The 25840-nt window shown below is 44.4% G+C and overlaps 1 protein-coding gene across 1 annotated transcript in view; it reads left to right on the forward strand.

The window, feature by feature from the left end:
* Positions 1 to 24052, forward strand: part of ADRA1B (adrenoceptor alpha 1B) — a 59951-nt gene extending 35899 nt beyond the window's left edge. Inside the window, exon 2 of the mRNA XM_065873668.1 lies at positions 23389 to 24052. Within this exon, the coding sequence (XP_065729740.1) occupies positions 23389 to 23996 (608 nt within the window). The 3' untranslated portion in view covers positions 23997 to 24052. The remainder of the gene's footprint in view (positions 1 to 23388) is intronic.
* The last annotated feature ends 1788 nt before the right edge of the window (positions 24053 to 25840 follow it).

A 25840-nucleotide genomic window follows, 5' to 3' on the forward strand; every position in this document is an offset into this window, starting at 1 on the left:
TCACTTTCAGTCTGTATGTGTCCCTTAGGTCTGTAGTGGGTCTCTTGTAGACAGCATATATATGGGTCTTGTTTTTATATCCATTCAGCAAGCCTGTGTCTTTTGGTTGGAGCATTTAATCCATTCACTTTTAAGGTGATATTGATATGTATGTTCCTATTACCATTTTCTTAATCGTTATGGGTTTGTTTTTGTAGGTCCTTTTCTTCTCTTGTGTTTCCCACTTAGAGAAGTTCCTTTAGCATTTGTTGTAGAGCTGGTTTGGTGGTGCTGAATTCTCTTAACTTTTGCTTGTCTGTAAAGCTTTTGATTTTTCCATCAAATCTGAATGAGATCCTTGCCAGGTAGAATAATCTTGGTTGTATGTTCTGCCCTTTCATCACTTTAAGTATATCATGCCACTCCCTTTTGACTTGTAGAGCTTCTGCTGAGAAATTAGCTGTTAACCTTAAGGGAGTTCCCTTGTATTTGTCGTTATTTGTCGTTTTTCCCTTGCTGCTTACAATAATTTTTCTTTGTCTTTAATTTTTGCCAATTTCATTACTGTATGTCTCGGCGTGTTTCTCTTTGGGTTTATCCTGTATGGGAGTCTCTGCGCTTCCTGGACCTTGGTGGCTATTTCCTTTACCATGTTAGGGAAGTCTTCGACTATAATCTCTTCAAATATTTTCTCTGGTCCTTTCTCTCTCTGTTCTCCTTCTGGGACACCTATAATGCAAATGTTGCTGCGTTTAATGTTGTCCCATTGGTCTCTTAGGCTGTCTTCATTTCTTTTCATTCTTTTTTCTTTATTCTGTTCCCCAGCAGTGAATTCCACCATTTTGTCTTCCAGGTCACTTATCCGTTTTTCTGCCTCAGGTATTGTGCTATCGATTCCTTCTAGTGTATTTTTCATTTCAATTATTGTATTGTTCATCTCTGTTTGTTTGTTCTTTAATTCTTTTAGGTCTTTGTTAAACATATCTTGCATCTTCTCGATCTTTGCCTCCATTCTTTTTCCGAGATCTTGGATCATCTTCTCTATCATTATTCTGAATTCTTTTTCTGGAAGGTTGCCTATCTCCACATCATTTAGTTGTTTTTCTAGGGTTTTATCTTGTTCCTTCATCTGGTACATAGCCTTCTGCCTTTGCATCTTGTATATCTTTCTATGAACGTGGTTTTTATTCCACAGGCTGCAGGATTGTAGTTCTTCTTGCTTCTGCTGTCTGCCCTCTGGTGGATGAGGCTAAGAGGCTTGTGGAAGTTTCCCGATGGGCGGGACTGGTGGTGGGCAGAGCTCAGTAAAACTTTAATCCGCTTACCTGCTGATAGGTGGGGCTGGGTCCCATCCCTGTTGGTTGTTTGGCCTGAGGCGACCCAACACTGGAGCCTGCCCGGGCTCTTTGGTGGGCTCTTTGGTGGGGCTAATGCGGACTCTGGGAGAGCTCACGCCAAGGAGTACTTCCCAGAACTTCTGCTGCCAGTGTCCTTGTCCTCACGGTGAGACAGAGTCATCCCCCACCTCTAAGGATACCCCCCAACACTAGCAGGTAGGTGTGGTTCAGTCTCCCCTGGTTTCACTGCTCCTTCCCCTGGGTCCCGATGCGCACACTACTTTGTGTGTGCCCTCCAAGAGTGGAGTCTCTGTTTCCCCCAGTCCTGTCGAAGTCCTGCAATCAAATCCCGCTAGCCTTCAAAGTCTGATTCTCTAGGAATTCCTCCTCCCGTTGCCAGACCCCCAGGTTTGGAAGCCTGACTTGGGGCTCAGAACCTTTACTCCAGTGGGTGGACTTCTGTGGTATAAGTGTTCTCCAGTTTGTGAGTCATCCACCCAGCAGTTACCGGATTTGATTTTATTGTGATTGAGCCCCTCCTACCATCTCACTGTGTCTTCTCCTTTGTCTTTCGATGTGGGGTATCTTTTTTGGTGAGTTCCAGTGTCTTCCTGTCAATGATTGTGCAGCAGTTAGTTGTGATTCCAGTGTTCTCGCAAGAGGGAGTGAGAGCACGTCCTTCTACTCCGCCATCTTGAACCAATCTCCAGTCATCCTTTTTTTTAATTCAAGTAACTTTTACTGGGTTTGTTTTGTCTTATTGCAAGAAGTTATATATACTCGTTATAGAAAAGTTTAGAAGATACAGAAAAACAAAAAGAAGGTAGTAAAAAAGCCATCCTTCACACATAACTACTGAAATGTTTGATGCATATTTATTCAGCCATTTTTCTATGGGATGATATCGTACATTCTATTTTGTAACCTACTCTTTGTCTTTTGCTATATTATGAACACTTTTCAAATCATATTCACTAATTTAATCTTTAATGGTTGAGATATATGGATCATTAAACCAATCAGTTATGTTGAATATTTGGGATTGTTTCAAAATTTTAGTTATGATAAATAATGTGGCAATAAAATCCTTGTATCTAAATCATAATAACTAACATTTATTGCGTATTTATTACTCAAGCACTGTACTGTTTTACATGTATTATCTTTTTTATTTATTTATTTTTTAATTGAAGTATAGTGGATTTACAGTGTTGCACCAGTCTCTGCTGTACAGCAAAGCGACTCAGTTTTATATATATATATATATATATATATATATATATATATATATATATATCTCATATCTCTATGTCTGTGAGTCTGTTTCTGTTTTGTAGATAGGCTCATTTGTGCCCTGTTTTAGATTCCATGTGTAAGTGATATCATATGATATTCATCTTTCTCTTTCTGACTTACTTCACTTAGTGTGATAATCTCTAGTTGCCTCCATGTTGCTGCAAATGGCATTATTTCATTCTTTTTTATGGCTGAGTAGTATTCCATTGTGTATATATATGCCACATCTTCTTTATCCATTTATAGGTTGATGGACATTTTGGTTGTTTCCATGTTTTGGCTATTGTGAATAGTGCTGTTATGAACATAGGGGTGCATGTATCTTTTTGAATTAGAGTTTTGTCCAGGCATATACCCAGGAGTGGGTATATGCCTATGGAAATTTTACTTTTGGTTTTCTGAGGAACCTCCATACTGTTTTTCATAGTGGCTGGACCAACTTACATTCCCATCAACAGTGTAGGAGGGTTCCCTTTTCTCCACACCCTCTCCAGCATTTGTTATTTGTAGACTTTTTTTTTTTACATCTTTATTGGAGTATAATTGCTTTACAATGGTGTGTTAGTTTCTGCTTCATAACAAAGTGAATCAGTTATACATATACATATGTTCCCATATCTCTTCCCTCTTGCATCTCCCTCCCTCCCACCCTCCCTATCCCATCCCTCCAGGCGGTCACAAAGCACCGAGCTGATCTCCCTGTGCTATGCGGCTACTTCCCACTAGCTATCTACCTTACGTTTGGTAGTGTATATATGTCCATGCCTCTCTCTCACTTTGTCACAGCTTACCCTTCCCGCTGCCCATATCCTCAAGTCCGTTCTCTAGTAGGTCTGTGTCTTTATTCCTGTCTTACCCCTAGGTTCTTCATGACATTTTTTTCCTTAAATTCCATATACATGTGTTAGCATACGGTATTTGTGTTTCTCTTTCTGACTTACTTCAGTCTGTATGACAAACTCTAGGTCTGTCCACCTCATTACAAATAGCTCAATTTCGTTTCTTTTTATGGCTGAGTAATATTCCATTATATATATATATATATATATATATATATATATATATATATGCCCCATCTTCTTTATCCATTCATCCGATGATGGACACTTAGGTTGTTTCCATCTCTGGGCTATTGTAAATAGAGCTGCAATGAACATTTTGGTACATGGCTCTTTTTGAATTATGGTTTTCTCAGGGTATATGCCCAGTAGTGAGATTGCTGGGTCATATGGTAGTTCTATTTTTAGTTTTTTAAGGAACCTCCGTACTGTTCTCCATAGTGGCTGTACCAATTCACATTCCCACCAGCAGTGCAGGAGTGTTCCCTTTTCTCCACACCTCTCCAGCATTTATTGTTTCTAGATTATTTGTAGACTTTTTAATGATGGCCATTCTGACCGGTATGAGGTGATACCTCATTCATATTATCTAATTTAACCCTCCCAGGAGTCCTATGAATAAGTAATATTACCTCTATTTTACAGGTGAGGAAACTGAGGAGTAGAGAGGTTGAGTAATTTGCCCACAGTGACATAGGTAATGACTCCAGAGGCAGCACCCTTAATCACTAAGATAAATTCTTAGAATTGTAATTTCAGGATAACTAAAAACATAAAATTGTAAGGTCTCTGAGTCATATCATCCAATTGCCCTCCAGAAAGCATGTCCCAATCAATATTCCCACCGTCAGGATATGAATGCCCACTCACTTGCATCATCGCCAGCACAGGACACTATTAATTTGTACTGTCATTAGAGAAATGAAGCTCAGACTTCTGATAGCTTATTCATGCTCTTTAGAGCATGCGTGCAACCCAATTCCCAACTGAAACATTGATTTTCTTTAAACCAATTGTTCTTATCCTTTTTTTGGTACATGGGCCCCTTTGAGAATCTGATGGAAGCTATGAAGCAGCTACACAGAAAATGCACATGTGCACATCAAATAACCCCATATTTTTCAGGAGTTCACAGACACCATTAAGAACTCCTATGCTTGCTAGAGGATCGATATATCAACAATACTGAAACTAAAACTAAAAACAGGGCTAATGAACCCAGTCAAATGCTGGTTTCACCAGACTGTTCTTTTTAACAATCCTGCAGTGTAAGGAACCAGATCAGAAGATGCTGGAATAAAATGCCTAGGCACTAAAATAGTTCATTTGCCCTGTGGAGTGGAGGTACCCCGGTCAAAACTCTCTCCTGAGGTCATGCTGTCCTCCACCAAACCAGTAAGACCTCCGAGCAGATGGACAGGCCATCACTGGACCTGACCCCATTGGTGCGCTTCAGCAGCCTCCAAAGAACAAGGCTCCTTCTGCCAAATGCTCTTCTTCACACACTAGTGTCTTTCACGATCTCCCCTCGCATCTTGCTCCGTTATGGTCTGGAAAGCCTCATCCCAGATCAGTCAAGCCTCCACCAACCCTACCCACCCCTCTCCTATCAGAAGCATTGGATGAAGACAAGAGGGGAGGGGAGCATGAGGGCCAGGACCTTGCCCATCCATCTGCTGTGATGCTGCTTTGCCAGGAAGATTTTTCTGGGAACTTTCCTTGGCCTGAGCATGTGCTTTGGGGGCCGTGTTTAATAATGATCCATTGAGGCTCAGTAGCATTTTCAGAATTGGGGGTGGAACATCTGGTCCCAGCCTGAGAGGAAGGAGGTGGACAGAGGAATTAGCACTCTGGAGTGAATTGCTAATTCACTGGGTCACCTTTTGGGTGACCCAGTGGAGAATTCAGCTCCATCTGGATAGACAGGCTAGGGCTACCAGACCACGAGACACACACAGAGGATGCAGGCAGCTCCTCAGGCTGGAACCTGAGCTGCCCTGTCCTTGCTGCCCGTCCATGGCCACCTTGGGGTCTCATTTTGCACAAGACCACCATATCCTCGTCAGAAATGTGAGGAGGGGTGGTGATGGGAAAGGGGGCTGTTCTGCCCTTTTATTGTCTGGCTTAACTCTATCTTTTGATCTCTGTTTATTAATTTTTCTCCATCCTATGCCCTGTCCTCTCGCTTATGTTCTTGGCATTGCCCATCTACAGATGATGGAAGGATTTGTGAGTTAAGCATCCATTCTCCTCCCACCTTCTTGGGTCCCTGGGACTTACATTCACAAGGCCAGGAGATGGCAGACGATGACTTTTCAATTCTAAATAATTACAGTTCCTCCTGGATTTGGCTGGGAACATAAGTCATCTGAAAACTAGTATATTCACACCCAAACATGGCTCTTCTGTTTCCCCCTGCACCCTGTACTCCCTTGTGGAATCTGCTCAGTGTTTTTACATGTCCTTTTAGTCTTTGGTGTTTTGATGGCCTTCCTCACCAGGTCCAAATAGCAGAAGATGGGAGAGCAGAAACTCTACTACTTAATATCTCTGTGACTCTGAGCAAATTACTTCTAAGCCTCAATTTCAACATCTGTAAAATGGGGACAGTAACTCTACCTCCCACATTGAAATGTTCTGAGTACAGAGTTAGATAATGTATGTTAGGAGTTTGATACAGTGCTTGCCTCCTGTAAGCAGTAGACGGTAACTGCTATTCTTATTGTTGTCGTTATTAAATTCAGATCACCACCATCTTCTGTATTTTCTTGGGCACCATCGTAAACGTTGAGTCCATTTCGAACTATCACGAGAGTCAGCACGACTTCTCCACCTAACTTGTGATCAGGACACTGCACAGGAAGTCAGGCCTCCTCTCTCAGGCTCTAAACATCCTGAGGTCACCAGCTCTCTGAGACACATTGCCCCACTGCCGTTGCACCCTCATGCACAAAGGGGATGCAATTCCCTGCCTTTCCAACTCCTGTCTCCTCAAAATGTGCGAAGATGAAATCGTTTTTGCAGGAAAGTTCTCTGAAAGTAGCAAAGTCAAGTAACTCCTCCTTCCCAAACTATCACCCACACTTATCTCTCCATCCCAACATGTGACCAGCACCTCCTGGTTTTCTTCTAGGTGCCTTCACACAGAACATTCCAGGGATATAACAAGTCCCCCGTCTGTGGGAATCAGCACTGAGGTGCAGAAAGATCAGTTGCTCCAGGGTCAGACCTGGAATTGAATCCTATCTCCACCACTGTGTAATCTTGAGCAATTTCTTTAATTGCACTAAGCCACAGTTTTTCTCATCCATAAAATGGGCATAAAATTGTATTCACCTCACCGGCTTATAGGTACTGAATAAAATAATTGTTGAAATCTCCTTGCTTCCCCAGTCAATGTTAATCTCCTGGATTAAATTCTCAACCAGTTCCAGGTACCTAAGGGATGTTCGATAAAGACTCTCTGTAAAGTGGGACAAAGCTTGGGGACCTCCCGCTGCAAGCAATAATCTAAAAACCTGCATCAAACTGAGAATATATTTCATGTATATTTACATGAAAGAGGTGAAGAAATTGTATTTTCTGAAAATCTAGTAATTTGAGGAAAGGAACTGTCTTTAGGAAAAATCTTAAATAGAGCTGAAGGTAGAAAGTGAAACCCATTCCCCCCCCATCACAACCTCCATGCCCCTCTTCCTCGCTGCCCTCAACAAGGCTGATGCCAAAGCTACCAGAAGAGAGAACAGAAATTATTGCCTAAAAAATCAATAAGAATTTGGAACTCTTGGAGCAATCTGCGAGGAGAGGAGCTGAGGTGAGAGAGGACAAGGAGGGGGCCAGGGAGCCCAGCACTGCTTCCAGGTGGTATAAGCAGAGCAGGCATCAAGGGAAATAGAGCCCAAGAAGCAGAGTGGTGGGAATGAAGTTATTCCCCCTGCCCCACTCCAGGAATCCAGAGACTTTGAGGGAGGGCTTTGGACATCCCAGGGTTATGGAAAAGGGACATTCACAATCATCTCGCCTAGCTTTCAAGGGGTGGAAAGGCCCCCAGCTGATGTCTGGGCTACACATATATAAACAGCATAGGCAGTAAATACTGAATTACATCTTGTCCCTTCAGGGAAACTCTCAGAAAACATTCTCCCATGGATGCAGCAAGTCCAGCCAGCTCTCTGTCCTATAGGCCATCTCTGAGTTGAGCAGTAAATTGTCCCTCGGGCACTTGCATCTGCAAATTTCCTAGCAATGAGGAGCCTTCGAGCTATGAGAAAGGGCAGCAATTTCAGGGTCATTTTATGGCATGTCTGTGGACCTGGACTGAGAAGCAGGAGAAGGCCCTGCTTTGCTAAAATCTGGACAGCGGCACGTATGCAGTGGCAAAGACTAATCATTTCATCATACAATATTCATGACACCAGCGATGTGCCTGGCCCTCAGGATAAAGAAAGGCAGGCGAGGGCTCTGGTGAGAAGACAAGACGCCCTAGAGACAGCAGGCTGGCATCATTCACTCTAAGGGCTGCAGGTGACAAGGCAGGCATGACGCCCAGGTGTGGCCCCCAGAGGAGGAGTGCATCCCAGACCAGGCCTGACAAGTGGAGAGGAGATGCAGAGCTGTGCAGGGGTCCCAACCTGAACCTGGCAAGCCAGTGGTTATAGGAAAAAGTTTGGATTACCACCAGCCAAAGGACAGATCAGAGGGATGAGTCAGAAAGAGGAAGGCAGGGGAGTCAGTGGACAGCTGCTGAGAGAAGGGATGAAAGGCGTTGCACGGTGCCTAATGGCTTAAGTGGTCCAATCTCAGCGTTTTACCGCCTGATTCCCCAAAGCCAGTAACTGTCCCTGTTCTTTCTGGAGCCTTTCATCCCAGGGTACCGAGCTTCTCAGCCAAGCAGCAGGCTCATCTGCTCCCTCTGAGGGCAGCATCCAGTATTGCACAGCCTTTTTGTTATAGGCTCAAAGACACTCTGGCCACAGGTATATCTGTAAATTTTCCCCCTCATATCTGTTCCACCTCTGCAATGGAGTGAACACAGCTGACAATCCAAGAAGCAGGGAGCCCCTGTAGCTAATGCAACCCCCTCATTTCATACATGAGGAAACGAGGCCCAGAACTGTGATGACCCTGAATAAAGGTCGGCCAGCTTCTAGCCCTAGGCTGGGTCTTTCCCCCTATATTCTCAACCACTCTCTCTATCTCTTTCTCTCTCTCTCATTTTCCCGCCTGCCTCTCTCCCTGTTTCCCTCTAATTACAAAAGCAATGATTGTTCATTGCAAAAAGAATTTTAAATAAAAAGTGAAAATCTTCCCATACAGCCATCCTCCAGAGATAACCATTATGAACAGTTTTTTTCACATTCACCCAGATTTTTTTCTATGAAGACACACACACGCACACACACAAAAAAAATGTTTTTTATAAAAATCAGATATTAGACATTCTCTCCTGAAATTTTATTTTTTCTACTTAACTCTGGCATGGGCCTCATTCCATGTAGACCTAGCTTACCATTTTAATAGATGTATGGTTTTTCAATGCGTGGATGCTATGTGGTTTATTTCATAATCCCCTATGGCTGGAATTTAGGTTATTTCCCATTTGGGGGGAACATTACTGCAGTTTCCTGTACTTTTATCTTTGCTCCCTTTTAAGAGTACTTATGTAGGATAAATTCCTGGATGTTGAGTACTTACATCAAAAGCTAAAGTTATGCTCATTTAAATTGTATCAGATAACACCAGTTTTCCACCCAAAATCTGTAGCCCCACACAGAATGCATGCAAATGTCTGTTTTCTCATACTTTTGCCAAACTAATAGACCTGAAATATTTTGCTGCTTTTTAATTCGCATTATTTGCTTTGTAAATGATTTCATGAGGTTTTCATTAATTCACTGGCTGTCCATTGTACTTATTCTTGTTACTTCCTCATCCATATGATTTGCTTTGTTTTCTATTGAGTTGCTTTGTCTTCTTGATTTGAAAGAGAGTTTTGTGTATTAGAAATATTCCTTTTACTGTCCTTTAATTTACAAATGTTTCTCTCAATTCTGATAAGTTTGTTTTCAAAGTTTATGACCTTATAAAAATGTCTAGGGAAACACAGCAATACTTTTCTTTATGGAACCTGAACTTCTGTCATACTTAAAAAGATCCTTCCTATTTCAAAATCATAAAAAATATTCACTTCCATCTTCTTATATCTTAATAATCTTTTAATATTTAAAATCTTAGATCCATCTGGGTTTATTTTAATGTAAGAAAGTAGAGATCCAGCTTTATTTGTTTCTAAATAGCTAGAGACTGTTGTCCTAACACCACTTAGAGAATAATCTGTTTTTTCCCCACAGGCATTGAAATGGCATATAAAATTCTCATGGATATTTGGTTCTGTTTATAAATGTATAATTTCATTGATCTATCTGCATTTTCTTGCACCTCCTGCCCTGGTATTTTTAATTACTTTTATGGTATGATATGATTTTATGATCGATTTTACTCTCTGTATGGGTAAGTTTCCCCATCTTCCCACACCACTCCCACCATTCCTCTTTATTTATTTTAATTGACCTGGCTATTTTTTCATGGTTATTCTTCTATAATCTGTATTCTTCCATATATTTAGTTTGGGATCATTTAGGTTCCCCCTCTACCGCCCCCCCAAAAAAAACCTGGTGGTATTTTAATGAGATTATCTTGAATTTCCAGATGAATTTGGGAAGAACTGAAGTTTTCTTGGAGACTTTCTATACTAAAGCAAGCTATGTCTCTCCATTTATACATGTCTTCTTTTTATGCCCCTTCATAAAGTTGTATCGCTTCCTTCACATATGTTCCCCCCAACACTCAGTTTTAAAAGGGTTCTATGGGGAAATTGCCATTGAGGTCAAAGCATGGAACACACTCAGTTTGGCATCAAAGATAGACCCTTAAGTGCTGCAGAAAGTCCTCCATCCCATCTGCTCCCAACTCTGGGCCTAAGCCAAGAGGTCGCTTCCCTCTTTGAAGTTGGAATGGGTCCATCAAGTAACCAGCAGGCAACTGATGGCACGGACCCCATGCCCAGTCCTGTGCTAGAAGTACAGAACACAGACTCCGTCTTCAAAGAGCTTTGATGCTGCCTAAAGAGACAAGTGGCACATCTCTTAAGAATGACATTCCATATGAATCCATGTGGTATGGCCTTTGTTTTGATGGGAAATAGGAGAAGCAGCCTGGAGCAGTCAGGAAAGATTTCAGGAAGAAGATGAAAACTGACTGGGCATTGGCCTGTGGTTACCATTTAAATACAGAAGAGGAAGGAAGCACATTATAAGCAAGAGAATCACTCCACAACCATTTACCTAGCACCTACTATGAACCAGATACTGAGCCAGGCACATGAAGAGGAGGTTATGTGCTCAACAAATAGTTTTACACATTCACTATAACCCAAGCTCTGTGTTTGGTGCTAGAGAAACAGGAAAAGTAAGGTTGACCCTGGCCTTGAGGAGCTTGTAAACAAGGAAGACAGACTCTTAAATAAATAAGTTCAACAGCTGTTGTGATAGAATTCTGTGGAGAGAATAGCAGAAGACTCTTAATCTGGTGACTGTGCACCTCCTGGGTACCCATGGATGGGATTCAGTGAGTCTGTGAGCCCCTGAAATTATATGATGCTAAATTATTTGCATAACCAGCATTTTCAGGTTAAGAACCATCGAGGTAGAGTGCCACAAAATTCTTGGCTTCTGTGTTTTAATGACCATATAAAATATATAGAAAGACCATTATAAATAAGAAGTAAATAATTCTAGCCTTCCCCCAACCAGAACTATTCTAAGAGTTGAGAGGCAGTATCATGTGTTGTGAAAACTGCCCAGCTTTGAGACCAGGCAGATTTGGGTTTGAATACCAGCTCTACCATTTAATAGCTGTATAACATCAGGTGAGTTCCATACACTTGAAGACTTTTATTTCCTCATCTGTAAGTTGAAAATTGAGAATTACAGAACCCAGTTCTCCCTCATGCCTTATTGTGGGAGTGAAATTAGCTAAGGTGTGTCGGGTTACCTGGATCTGAGCAGGTCTTCACAGCCTACTCACTCCTTCCTTCTGCTTTCACACTTCACAGGAAGCTCTGCATCATGGGCTGTGGTTATGACAAGGAGGAATCTGAGCCAGGCCTGGAAGGGATGGAGAGGAGGAGGGGAAAGGAATGGGCATCTCAGACCAGTGGACAGAGTAGATACAGGGAAAGGAGCCGGAAAGGTCAACTCGTGTTGTGAAGAATCAGTCCGTTGCAGCCAAGTTGAGCAGGTCTTCAATTCCAGCCGAAGCAGTTTGAACTTTATCCTATAACCTACAGGAGCCGCTGGAGGGTTTGGGACAAGGAAGTCAGTCCCATGGTGAGGTGGTTCTGAACCCAGCCTTTGCCCATCATGAAGCCCAAGACACCCAGGAAAACAATTTTTACAATAAAATTATAATGTGGACTAAGGCAATGCTTCTCACCTCAGGATCTTGTTAAAAAGCAGCTTCTGATTCACTGGATCACTGAGATTCTGCATTTCTAACAAGCACTCCGGTGATTTTGATGCTGTTTACCCATGAACCTCACTTTGAGTAGCCAGAGGCTAACGTATTTTTGGTTTTGTCATTTTTATTACTAATATTATTCTTGTAACACATGTTGGCTGAGTGCCTGTCCTGTGTCAGGCACTGTGCTAGGCCCTGAGCAGAAAGAGAAGAATCAGACATGAACTATTTTTTCTAGAAGCTCACAGTCTAATCTGAGGAGATGTGGCATAGCCCTAAGCAGCTGTAATTCAATATAGAAAGTAATAAATGCCATATTTTAGCCTCAGATAAAATACTTTGACAATTTGGTGAAGAGAAAGATTGTTCCCAGTTGAGGGAGAAATTGCCTGGTGCTTAAGGAAATGAATAGTAGCTTCTTTTTCTTATTATTAAACAGTGAGTAAGAACCAGTGAGTAGACTTCAGAGTTAGACTTTAATCCTAACTCTACCACTTACTAGACATGTGACTTCATTAATGTCTTAAACCTCAGTTTCCTCATCGGTAAAATGAGATATATTAATAGCAAGGCTTCTGGAAGGATTGTATGAGAGAATATTTATAAACATAGTACCTAATAACTGGTTCCTAGTTCATTATAAATGGTAGCTCTGGTGATTATTATTGTTTTCAGTATTTGCTGTAAATCTTAACATGTGTCTCTTTGGCCCCAAGGATACTGTATTTGTTAGACAATTTTGTGATCTCATTCCAGGGTTAAGCAGCAAATGAAAATGGAAAAACCTCGAAGGGAATTTCCAAATCCAAGGAAACTTCCTTCACAAAGCCAGTGCTGAAAGAATTAGCAACTAGTGTTTTCAATGTTTGAATTTTTTTGGACCAGACTGTTTCCACTGGGGAGACTTGGCTTGGCTAAAGGTGTAGCCAAGTGCTCCTAATAACAGCCACATTGAAAGGGAGCTCCACTCTATTTACAAGCTGATCAAAATGGTTTCACCGCCCACTGGCTCCCTTGAGATGTCTGCTTGTGTGATGCTGACTGTGAAATAAGTCAAATCAAATTGATAATCCTACAGACCCAGAATATCAGAGCTCAGAGGGATGTTACAAACCACCCAGCCCTGGGGGGACCAGATAAATGATGCTTTACATCCCTCTATGCCTTGCTGCAGTCTCCAAGCCCACCCACTGGTCATTCCTTCAACCGGTATTTAATGAAGGAATATTAAAGAGCCCTATAGTAAGAGGATAAGGCACATCAGGGAACTGACAGGCACATCAGGAACTAACAGAGGAGGCTGCTGGGCTTAACAACAAAAAATCTCATTTCCAACCTCTCTCTCTCTCTTACCTGTGGAGGACCTTGCGCAAGTGTTGCCTTCTAGCTGCAGGTCCATTTCTTCATCTGTAAAGTAGGGATAATCCCACTTTGCTCATAGAACTGTCAGGGGGATTAAATGAAATAGAACATAAGATAGTTGGCTGACATATAACTAGGACCCCATACACACAGTATCTTTTGATTCATTTTTCATTTTTTTAAAATAATATTCATTGGATTTTTCCCAATTACAAAACTAATTCGTGTTTATGGAGAAAATGTTGGAAAACACCAAAAAGCCCAGAGAGGGAAAATTCATGCATAATTTCACCACCCAAAGATATACATGGTTGATGTCTCCTTTCATGTATATTTTTCCTGTCCTTTATGCACACCAACATGTGTATTTTGTTTCCCCATGAACTGTATTGGAAGTGATTGACAGCTTCTGTTAGGGCTTCCTGGATTCATATTCAAACTCTATCCCCCACTAGGTCTGTGACCTGGAGCAACTTGCCTTCCATTCCCCCAAGTGTAATAGTTGTGGCCTCCAGCGGGCGCGGCAGGTTGGACCCAGTCACCAGGAACGCTATAGACTGCAGTGCGAAGTGGCGCCCCCTAGAGCCGTGCCAGGCGCAGTCATGCTGGGCTGCCTTTGGAGCAGACAGGTTGAAGGAGTAATGGGCGTAAAGATATTTAGGCATTTGGCCAGTGGCTGACACAGGATAAGAGCTTGTTAAATAGTAGCTACTACTCCACAAACAAACCCTGGGGTTTTGAAGAGTGGAGGGAGGTTCACTGTTCAGATCTGTTAAATAGCACCTTAAGGTGACCCATTGGGACCATGGTCCAGCCAAGAAGTCCTTCTCCTTGTGCTGGTCCTGCTCCGCTTTAGCTTTTTTTCAAAAATATATTTATTTTATTTATTTGTTTTTGGCTGCGTTGGGTCTTCATTGCTGTGTGCGGGCTTTCTCTAGTTGCGGTGAGCGGGGGCTACTCTTCCTTGCGGTGCGCGGACTTCTCATTGCGGTGGCTTCTCGTTGCAGAGCACGGGCTTCAGTAGTTGTGGCTTGTGGGCTCTAGGGCTCAGGCTCAGTAGTTGTGGCGCACGGGCTCAGTTGCTCCGCGGCAGGTGGGATCTTCCGGGACCAGGGCGCAATCCTGTGTCCCCTGCATTGACAGGCAGATTCTTCACCACTGTGCCACCAGGGAAGTCGCCACTTTAGCTTTTGATCCTTGCACTTCACCATGCCTCTAAGTCGCCCTCAGGCATGCAAAGCCCAAGTGATGTGAGTGGGCTCACTGCACCATCTGCTTGCTGCCTCATCCCTCCGCTCTCAAGTTCTGCCTCCTGCTCACCCCATCCAGGTGTGCAGCTTTCAACCCCTCCAAGCCCTCTCAGAGGTGTTGTCTCATTTGACCTGTTTAAAAAACCTCAGTAAGAGGCTAGCAAGAGGCAACCGAGTGGAGCCATGTGGCCTCCCGCAAGCGGTTTCCCAGGGCTGCACCCATAATGCTACTCAAAATGACTACAGATCTGAGTGATGTGCAAGATAGCTTGAAGTGACAGCTAGAGATGGCACAAAAAACTCTGAGTCACATATTCAATCGGTCGGTCAGTGAACAGATATTTATTTAGCACTACTGTGTGCCAGGGGCTGGGTTCTCCAGTGAGAAAATATTCCCTGTTCACTTCTCTTTCAATCCTTTGGGTCCTCAAAGAGGAATGAATTCCTCTCAGTTTAGGGCCAGCAAGTCTTCAACACCCCTCAACCCCAGCTAATCTCCCTTTCTGAAAAAGGGAGCAGGCTCAGACCCACTACTGTATGGAGGCATCCAGAGGTGCTAATATTGTTTAGTTTTCATCTTATTTTTCTCTACCATTGCATTCTGTTTATAGCAAATGATGCAGGTTTTTAAATGATGATAGAAAGCTTCCTTTTTTAAAACAAATTTAGCTTAGATACCGAAAGTGAGTTGATTTAAAGAAAAGCATTAAGTAACGGGTGGTCCGGGTGGTAGAATGACTGATGCTTAGGAAGCCCTAGACTTGAGATGGGTCTAGCCTAGACTTGAGGCTTAACCCTTTCAGGGTTGCTGACCCAAGCCCATGATGACAGCTATGGATTCTCCCCCAGAAAAATGCATGAACATCACATACAATTTCATCAAGTTCCAGAACTACCTGGAGTCCCATTCCTGGGCCTGTATTGGAAAGAGCAGCAGGGTGAGAGTCCCGAGGCCTGGTCTGCACGGGAGATCTAATCCTGTTCGCCACCTTCTTCATCTTCTTGGCAGTAGTACTGGCAGTGATAGCAGTGTTGGCAATAGTAACAGTAGTTGTGTTTGAAGCAGTCAGACTGTACTTTGAGTACAGCTTTGCATGCTTTCAACATGCCAGGCACTTACCAAGCCTAAGCTCGACTCATCCATGCAGAAAAGAATTATCACCATCCCCACTTTCTGGGAAACAGAGCTCCAGTAGTTTCCCCAAGTTCACTCATCTGGGAAGTCAGGGTCAGCACTTGAACCCAGCTGTACCTGCCTGTGATGTCTGAACAGGTCCTTAACCACTGGACTCCATTGTCTCGATAAATCTCTGTTGGATCAATTGAAGGACATTTGAACAGGTTCTGGCCATCGTTCTGCCATTCACCAGCTGAGTGACCTTGAGCAAGTTACTCACCCTGACTGACCTTCTGTTAAGGAAGAAGGTTTCGGAGTCCTGCCAAGCCATGATGCTAAGACACAGGGCAAAGAGCGTGGGACCATTTCATGAGCAAGAGAAGTGGAGACAGGCTCAGGGACATGCACTGCGAGTTAGTGGCCCTGGCAAAGAGCAGGCATAGCCCTGGCTTCCAGCAGAGAGAGCAGGCTTCCAGGAACCCACATTTCCCATTGGTATTTGCTTCCTCTCCTGGCAGCTTCATTGGCCCCCAAAGGTCTGTTTGGGTGCCCAGAGAAAAAGATCCCTGTCACCAATCCGCTTTCACGCCCCAAGGGCCTCAGCACCTTCCCTAATTAACGAGGGCTTCTTGGCTCCCCCCCAGGGCAGGCTGGCGTAGCAAACAGGGCCACTAATCCACGTGGCTGCTGTGCTGTTGGCAGGTGAGGGAGGAGGGAAGGGTTCAACATATGTGTGGAATCCAAGGCAGCTGGCAGTCCAGTCCCTGACCCGCACTGCCCCTCTGTGGTGGGTCTGGAGATGGGCAGGACTTCTAGCTCTGGCCTCGAGGAGACTCTGAATGTTAAGGCTGGACAGGACTCAGATCAAACCACTCAACTAAAGGAGGGAAACCATGTCAAATTATTATGTAGTGCACCTGAAACTAACATAATATTGTCCGTCAACTCTAGTTCAGTAAAATAAAAAAATACATTTTTTTAAAGGAGGGAAACTGAGGCCCGGAAAGGGAAAGCAACTTACCCAAAATGATACATCAAGTTATCAAACAGGTTTCCTGTAATTAGATTTCCAGCCCAATGAGTGGTTTACAGGAATAATTATTATTTGGTTACTAAGCATTAATGCAGAGTTGATTGAGGTGGCAGGAACCTGGTACCCAACAAGCTAGTAAGAACTTTACATGTTTTACCATGTTTAATCCTCACAACAACCCAGGGAAGGTGGTATTCTTATTAGCTCCATTTTACTGATGAGGAAACTGAAGCTTAGGTATAGTATGAAACTTGCCCAGGGTCATGTGTCTGGTGAGAGAACCAGGATTCTGTCCCAGGAATCGGAATCTAACGAGAAAAGGGCAGTCGTTGTCAGAAGTCACTGAGGGCTTGCTCAGGGTGCGAGAGTCATGCTGGGGTCTGCAGGAGGACGAAGCAAAGTAGAATGCAAATGGAACAAGAGGGTAGGTGAGGTCATTATTCAGCTTCCAAACACGTGAGGATTAAGAACTGACCACACCCAGAGTTGTGGAGGTGTAGGGAAAATATCACATTCATACACAGTCGATGGGAGGAGGGTAAATTGGTACGACCAGTTCAGAAGGCAGTTTGGCTAGCTGTCAGGACTTAAATGTGGAATTGACTCAGTGATTGCTCGTGAAGGAGGTTAGCCTGCAGAAACACTCAAACGTGCAAAAAGCGAAATGCATGAGGCTTGTCATTACTGCAGTTTGTAATAGCCAAAAATTGGAAATCACCTACTTGACTATCATCAGGAAAGAGTTTAGTGAACTACTCTATATCCAGAGGACAGAATGTAATGCTGTGACATGGGGAAATATCTTTTATGTATTCTAAGTGAAGAAAGAAATTTGGGGAAAGGTATGTATATGACCCCATTAAAAAAGATCCGTCTGAAAGGATAAAAACAAAACTGTTAACTCTGGTCCTGTCCACTTAAATGAAGAAAGGATTTTCACTGTATATTATATAGATTTTTTGTAATGTGTAATTTTTTAATTTAGCAGGTGTAAGTGAGGGGTTTTTTAGTTGAAGTATAGTTGATTTACAATATTGTGTTTCAGGTGTACAACAAAGTGATTCGGATATATATATATTCTTTTTTTCAATTCTGTTCCATTATAGTTTATTACAAGATATTGAATATACTTCCCTGTGCTATATAGTAAATCCTTATTGTTTATCTACTTTATATATGGTGGTATGCATCTGTTAATCCCCTACTCCCAATTTATCCCTCCCCCACTTCCCCTTTGGTAACCATAAGTTTGTTTTCTATGTCTGTGAGTCTGTTTTTGTTTTGTAAATAAGTTCATTTGTGCCACATTTTAGAGTCCACATATAAGTGATACCACATAGTATTTGTCTTTCTCTTTCTGACTTACTTAGTGTGATAATCTCTAGGTCCATCCATGTTGCTGCAAATGGCATTCATTTTGTTTTATGGCTGAGTAATATTCCAGTGTGTGTGTGTGTGTGTGTGTGTGTGTGTACACACACACACCACATTTTCTTTATCCATTCATCTGTTGATGGACACTTAGTTGCTTCCATGTCTTGGCTATTATAAATAGTGCCGCTATGAACATTGGAGTGCATGTATCTTTTTGAATTATAGTTTTCATCTTTTCTGGATATATGCCCAGGAGTGGGATTGCTGGATCATAAGGTAACTCTATTTTTAGTTTTTTAAGGGTCAGTGAGGGTTTTTTTAAATAGACTTTATTGTTTTTTATTTTTTTAGTTTTTTGCGGTACGCAAGCCTCTCACTGTTATGGCCTCTCCCGTTGCAGAGCACAGGCTCCGGACGCGCAGGCCCAGCAGCCATGGCTCACGGGCCTAGCCGCTCCACGGCATGTGAGATCTTCCCGGACCGGGGCACGAACCCGTGTCCCCTGCATTGGCAGGCAGACTCTCAACCACTGCGCCTCCAGGGAAGCCCAATAGACTTTATTTTTTAGAGCAGTTTTAGGTTCATATTCAAATTGACAGGAAGGTACTGTGATGAACCCATACTGACATATAATCACCAAAAGTCCACAGTTTACATTAGGGATCACTCTTGGTATTGTACATTTTATGGGTTTTGACAAAGGTATAATGGCATATATCCACCAATATAGCATCATACCGAGTAGTTTCACTCCCCTAAAAATTCTCTGTGCTCCCCCTATTCATTCTCCATTGTGTCACTTTTGTAATAAAAATATACAAATCTGGAAAGGAAAAGAAAAGAAATAAAGATATGGTTTCTACCCAGAAGGAATTTACAGTCTGGGTGGTAAACAAGGACTCAGCCAGCCCTGAGATGGCTTAATTAACAGGCAAACAATAAAATAACAGAATAAGGTCTGATTGTATATGTTCTGTGGGGTACAGAATGAAGAATTCAGTCTGAGTCGGGTAGGGTTAATCAGAGCAGAGTTCCTGGAAGAGGGCAATGAATGGGCCAGGATATAAAGTATATTTGGAAAATGGCCACCATTTATGAATTTTCAAGGTGCCAGACCCTGTGTCACGTATGTTTACATGGATATTTTCATGTATTCAGAATAACCCTATGAAGCAGATGTTATCCCCAATTTATGGATAAGAAAATTTAGCCTGAGAGAGCCAATTAACTTTTCAGAAGTCAAACAGCCAATACACCAAAAGGATGCAAAACCAGGCCTCTGTGATCCCAAGCTCTGAGCTCAAGTCACCAGGCCACATTGCCTAAAGCGGCTGAAGGCAAAGAATGACCTTCTTCTCAGAGGAACAAGTAACTCAGGGAGCCCAAACTCAAATTGTGGCTGTAAGTAAATGCCATGAGAAAAGTCAGCATCACCCCCTTCCCTTTGGCTGAGCACATCTCAGCCCCATGGTCCTTGGAGAGTGCTTTGTAAGAAAATAAAGACAAAGATCCAGACAGTCTTTATCCCTGACAAGGTGCTTCCGTTGTGATGGAGGTGAAGAAGAACCTAGAAAGAAATGCCACGTGGCACAGGGGTACAGAATGATACTTATGCCCCTATCATAAAGCCATGTGTGTTCTGTGGCAATGAATTGTGAATGCATCAGCCTTTCCACAAGCCTGTGGACTGCCACAGGGCAGAGCCCACACCCCTGTTTGTCTGTATCCCCACAGGTTGGCCTCATGCCTGGCACTTAGCAGAGCTCCGTATTTGTGGAATGAAGGAATGAACAAATGAATGAATGAATGTATAAAAATGTAAAAAGCTACGACTCTTATATGCTGGTGTCCTGATCCATAAAATAGGACCAACTGGGGGCTTCCCTGGCGACACAGTGGTTGAGAATCTGCCTGCCGATGCAGGGGACACGGGTTCGAGCCCTGGTCTGAGAAGATCCCACATGCCGCGGAGCATCTGGGCCCATGAGCCACAATTACTGAGCCTGCGCATCTGGAGCCTGTGCTCCGCAACGAGAGGCCGCGATAGTGAGACGCCCGCGCACTGTGACGAAGAGTGGCCCCCGCCTGCCGCAACTAGAGAAAGCCCTCGCACAGAAACGAAGACCCAACACAGCCATAAATAAATAAATAAATAAATTTTAAAATTCAGGACATATGTCAATATTTAAAAAAAAAAATAGGACCAACTGTAGTCCTTTCATCTAGGGATTACTGTGATCATTAAATGCGCAAATGGTGTAAAGGATTTAGTGTAAGATGTGTACAAGAGCACACACAATGTGATTGACGGTTCTGATATTAGCTATTAGCACTATTGTTATTTGTGTATCCTTTAAAAGCTGGTCCCTCAGGATACACACCCTTTAAGCCATTTATTGACCATTTTACTAACATCTTCAACAGGATTGGCAAGCAGAGTTACAAGTTTGTCAAGAGTTACAAGTATGCTTTCCTGCTCTGGATCCTGCCCACCTTTGCCACAGCTGTCTGTGCCTCCCCAGCCTCTATCCCAGGCCTTAACATGTCCTCATGGGTGGTGTGCCTACCTGTGCTCACGCTCACCAGCATTTACCGTCCAGGGTAATTCACAAGGTTTCCAAGTGTTACCTCTCTCTCTCCACTTCCCCAAATTTATTCTCCAGTTTCCCATTTTTGTCAAGACCAGTTTAACTATGCCCTTTAGACTCAGTGACAGAAACAAGACCATCCCCCTAGGCAGAAACAACTCACCCCATCATGGGTACTAGGTGTTCACACGTCATATTTGCATTTCCACTGGGGCCTTCTGTCCAGTGTCTTATTCCAAAGGAGAATCTGGGACAGTGGGACAAAAACCTAATGGTGCAAGCCTTGTCACAAATCAGGCCACGAGGTGGCGCCCTCATTGGCCCCCCCCCACCTAGAGCTAACCCACAGTTGAGAAGGGTCAGCATACTTCTATGTATAGTTAGCACTTACCCGGATTATGGATAACCTTCTTTCCAAGTTAACCCCTCTCTGGTTTAACCCCGCACCAGGAACTCTGGCCATCTCCCCCCAGCCACCACCCCTGCATTGCCAAGCAGAGAAGTTGGAGGCTCCCTGTAACAACAAGCCAAAGCTCAAATAATCAAGAAGGGCAAGTGCTACAGGGGGGAAACTCAAGGGCAATACAAAATAGGGATTCTTGTAGCATCTATGCCACAACTGTGGGATCTTCAGCCACTTTCTGGGTCTCGGTGTCTCCATCTGCCAAGCGAGGAGGTTGGACTTCACGATTTGCTAAGATTTCTCCCATTCAGTTGTTCTTCCTTCAACAAATGGATTCAAAGGTGATCCCAAAGACCAGGTCCTCAGGAAGCTCACACTGTAACAGAGGAGATAAGACAGGAATACAAAAGTCACTGTACTGCAGGTGGAGTGGCTGGCTTAGGGACACGGTTTGAAGTTACGAAATGTTCTGTAAAGTATATTTGCATTTTTAAAAGCATTTACATACATATATACAACAGGAAAAAAATCTGAAAGTTTATGTACCAAAATGTGATGTCTCTGCATTATGGGTATGTGTGCTTTTAAAATATTTTTTCTTTCCTTTTTGCTTTTTAATAGTTTCTCATTTTTCCACAGAGGGTATGATTAATAGCATTCAAAACAAAAAATCACGTTTCATATTCAAACAGAATTGAGTTTAAATCCCAGCTATATTACAAACATGCTGCGTGGCCTGGGGCAAGTCATCTAACCTCTCCAAGTCTCAACTGCCTTGCATTTAAAATGGAATTGTTTTTAACTTAATATTGCCATTAGATGCTTTGGGACCTCAAATTCACAGGGATGAGTTAATCATGTTTCCCAATTCATAGCACCTCATTGTCATCGATCTAAGCCAGGCCTCTCTCTTACTTTATTGATTTATTTCCTTTTATTCCCATCCCTTATTCCCCTTTCCTTCTGCCTCACCCTTAGGCACCCATTTTGTATTTGATATGTATAATATTTTTTAACTTGAAAATGTTTTTGAAAATGTGTGTGGTTGGTTGTATCTTATAACAAAAGATATTATGGTATAAATCTCATTGTTTCCTACTTTTTTCACAAAGAACAATGTATTTAAGATCTTTCCATATTGCTTTTTGGACATGTCATCCAGGACTTCTAAGTACTGCATAATTGCTGTGCTATGCATGTACTCCACTCTACCTTTCCATAATTCCCAGTGAGGGGCACCCAAGTGTTTTCCAACTCTCTGTCACCATAAACACCACCCTGAGCATAGCCGTACATGGCCCCCGATGGACCTGTGTGAAAATTCTTTGAGAGCTCTGCCCTGGAGCAGAATTGCTGGGTCAGGAGGTATCTATATTCCTAATGGGATCAGAAGGTCTTCACAGCCTCTGCCTCCACCAGCAGGAGACTTCCCATGTCTCCACACCCTTGTCTGTACTTGGCACTATCGAGTTTTCTAATTTTTGCCAACCTAACAGATGTTCTATCACTCTGTGGTTTTCACTTTATTTGACTGCCTAATAGTTTGAGCATCTTGGCATATGCTCATTAGACCTCGGGTTTCCTATTTTGTAAGTTGCCTGTTCCTTTTCTTTGCCCACTATCTACTAGGAATGCTGTCTTTTTCTTGTTGACTTTCAGGAGTCCTTATATATTCTAAATATCAATCCCTTGACTGTCTTAGACATTGTAAATAATCTTCTCCCATTCTTGCCCCATAGTTTATCTTTTTGAAGTGTTAAGCTTCACCTCTCCATCAATAAGATCATCCTTTACCTTGTCTTCTTTTACCTTATAAAGGTTTACCTTTCACCTTTAGGTCTTTAATACATCTCATATTTGCCATGGAAAATACTTCATGGCATTTTGTGAAGGATAAAATAATACAGGTAAAGTGCCAATACAGTGCCTCAGACCCAAGAGCTGTACAATTGTGGGTGATTATTATTATCATTTGAGTAGAAAGTGGTAAGCACTGCCCTAGGAAATCTAGAGATACGGGAGTTTGAATGCTGTTTTAGCTAGATCAGAAAAGATTTTATGGGCAAAGGTTAAGTGATGGAGATTGGCCTGAAAAAAGAATGTAGGAGTCATTTATTTTGAGATGTAAAGGGCAGTATTCCAGGTAGAGGAACTGGCCTGGGCAAAGGCCTGGAGGCAGGAATGCCACAGGTTGACAATGTTTGGGTCGATCACATCGAAGAGAGGGGTCTGACTACTCACCAACTGCTGTCTGTCTTTCTGCCCATACCCACCCCACCCCTTCCCCCTGCAGGCTCCCTGTTCTCCACCCTGAAGCCCCCTGACGCCGTGTTCAAGGTGGTGTTCTGGCTGGGCTACTTCAACAGCTGCCTCAACCCCATCATCTACCCGTGCTCCAGCAAGGAGTTCAAGCGCGCCTTCGTGCGCATCCTCGGGTGCCAGTGCCGCGGCGGCCGCCGCCGCCGCCGTCGCCGCCTGTTGGGCGGCTGCGCCTACACCTACCGGCCGTGGACGCGCGGCGGCTCGCTGGAGCGGTCGCAGTCGCGCAAGGACTCGCTGGATGACAGCGGCAGCTGCCTGAGCGGCAGCCAGCGGACCCTACCCTCGGCCTCGCCGAGCCCCGGCTACCTGGGCCGCGGCGCGCCGCCGCCCGTCGAGCTGTGCGCCTTCCCGGAGTGGAAGGCGCCTGGCGCCCTCCTGAGCCTGCCCGCGCCCGAGCCCCCGGGCCGCCGCGGCCGCCACGACTCGAGCCCGCTCTTCACCTTCAAGCTGCTGGCGGAGCACGAGAGCCCCGGGACCGACGGAGACGCCAGCCACGGGGGCCACGAGGCCGCAGCCGACGTGGCCAACGGGCAGCCCGGCTTCAAAAGCAACATGCCCCTGGCGCCCGGGCAGTTTTAGGGCCCCGCGCACCGCTTCCTTTCCCTGGGGAGCCAATCATCGTGGGGGGCGGGCGGGCGGAGGGGGGGAGGGGAGTGTCGGCCCCGGTAGACAGGGCCCCACGGGGAAGCGGGGGGAGGGGGCGGGGAGAGGGGCAGCTGCTTTTCTGGCAGGGGCATGGGTGCCAGGTACAGCGCGGAGAGCTGGGCCGAGCATGCTGAGAGCCTGGGAGACCCGACGCCAGCCGGGATTTCCGTCTCTCTCTCTGTGTATATATCTAAACGAGTCCCTCTGTACATGTATTTAACCGTGGGTGCACGTGCGTGTGTCTGTGCGGTGTACGTGTGGTCTGCGTGTGTGCGTGTGTGTGGCCGCCCGCGCGGGGGCAGAGCGAGTGGGTGCCCAGGAGGCACCCAGGGCATTGTTTGTCTCGTGACTTAGTACCTCGCAAGCCCCTCCTGTACTTCACTGAACGGTGGCACTTTGGCGGGGTTGGAAGCAAAGTCGGACATTAAAGGTCATTTCTTCTGTGCGGCTTTGAGTAGTTTGTGAACGGGGTGGCAGGCAGATGTTGAGTTGCCTTTTCGTTCACATTAAGGTGTGCCCCCGTCTCTCCCGCTGGCCCTGTGGGCAGTGGTTGTGCCGGCCCCCCTTGACCCCGTTTCTGCCTTTGCCATTCCTGCCCTTCAGGGCTAAACAAATCTGACCCTGTGGCCGAAAGTGACGCCCTGGACTTGTCCCATGAATCCTTCCTGCCTGCTTTTGACCGTTCCCATATCCAAATCTTCCTGCTGTGGACAACATAGGGCAATGTCTGGCCTGGCCCTGATCCCCAGGACCCGGATCCTAGTTGGAGCTAGCAGGCCAGCACCCTAGGTGGGCCTGTCACCTGTGAGGGGACTGGTCCCTTACCTCCTCCAGCATCTTCTGACCAAACACTGCATTATTTGCCTGTGCCCATGGAACCTGAAAAAGAGAGCCAGACTGCAGAATTTTCTGGACAAGATAAGGATCCGTATGTCAATGCAATACCTATGGGCACAGGAACCCTCCTAAGCTCGGCTAACTGGCCAGCCTGCCTGGGAAAGAAGCACTGAGGAAAGTCACGCAGAGAAGAGGAGCATACCTTGAAGAAGGTAACTTCCGTTCTAGTCTCAGCGCTGCTACCAATTTACTCTATGACCTTGAGAAGGTCACATCTCTTCTGGATCTTGGTTTCCCATCTATGTAATGACAAGATTGATTCTAAGGGGCTTCCCTGGTGGCGCAGTGGTTGGGGGTCTGCCTGCCGATGCAGGAGACACGGGTTCGTGCCCCGGTCCGGGAAGATCCCACGTGCCGCAGAGCGGCTGGGCCCGTGAGCCGTGGCTGCTGAGCCTGCACGTCCGGACCCTGTGCTCCACAACGGGAGAGGCCACAGCAGTGAGAGGCCCGCGTACCGCAAAAGAAAAAAAGATTGATTCTAAGGTCTTTTCTGCCTCTAAAAGCCACCAGTTTGCTAAAAGAATAATGGATAGGGAACAAAACAGGGAGCATTTTTCTTCCCTGAAATTAAAAAAAAGAACCTAAGAGGAAAACCCCCACCCCAGTCCCTTTCTCTTCCTGCTTTGCTTTTTCTAAGTTGAGATTCATTAATTTTTCAAATGGTGAGAGCTTCTCCCAGTAATATTAGCACATCAGTCATTTATTCTATAGGCGATTGAAATAGAAAATCCCTTAGTGGGGGAGAGGCAGTCATTCATTTAGCTGAAAAGTGTAGGGGTATCAGGCATGGCTGGATCAAGGGGCTTAAACAGTATTGTTAGCTTGCTCACTGGCTCTTATCATTCATCTAGCTCCCATCTTTTAGCTCTGCTTATCTTTAT

The sequence above is a fragment of the Phocoena phocoena genome, chromosome 3, assembly GCF_963924675.1.
Source record: "Phocoena phocoena chromosome 3, mPhoPho1.1, whole genome shotgun sequence".
In the NCBI taxonomy this organism is placed as follows: Eukaryota; Metazoa; Chordata; class Mammalia; order Artiodactyla; family Phocoenidae; genus Phocoena; species Phocoena phocoena.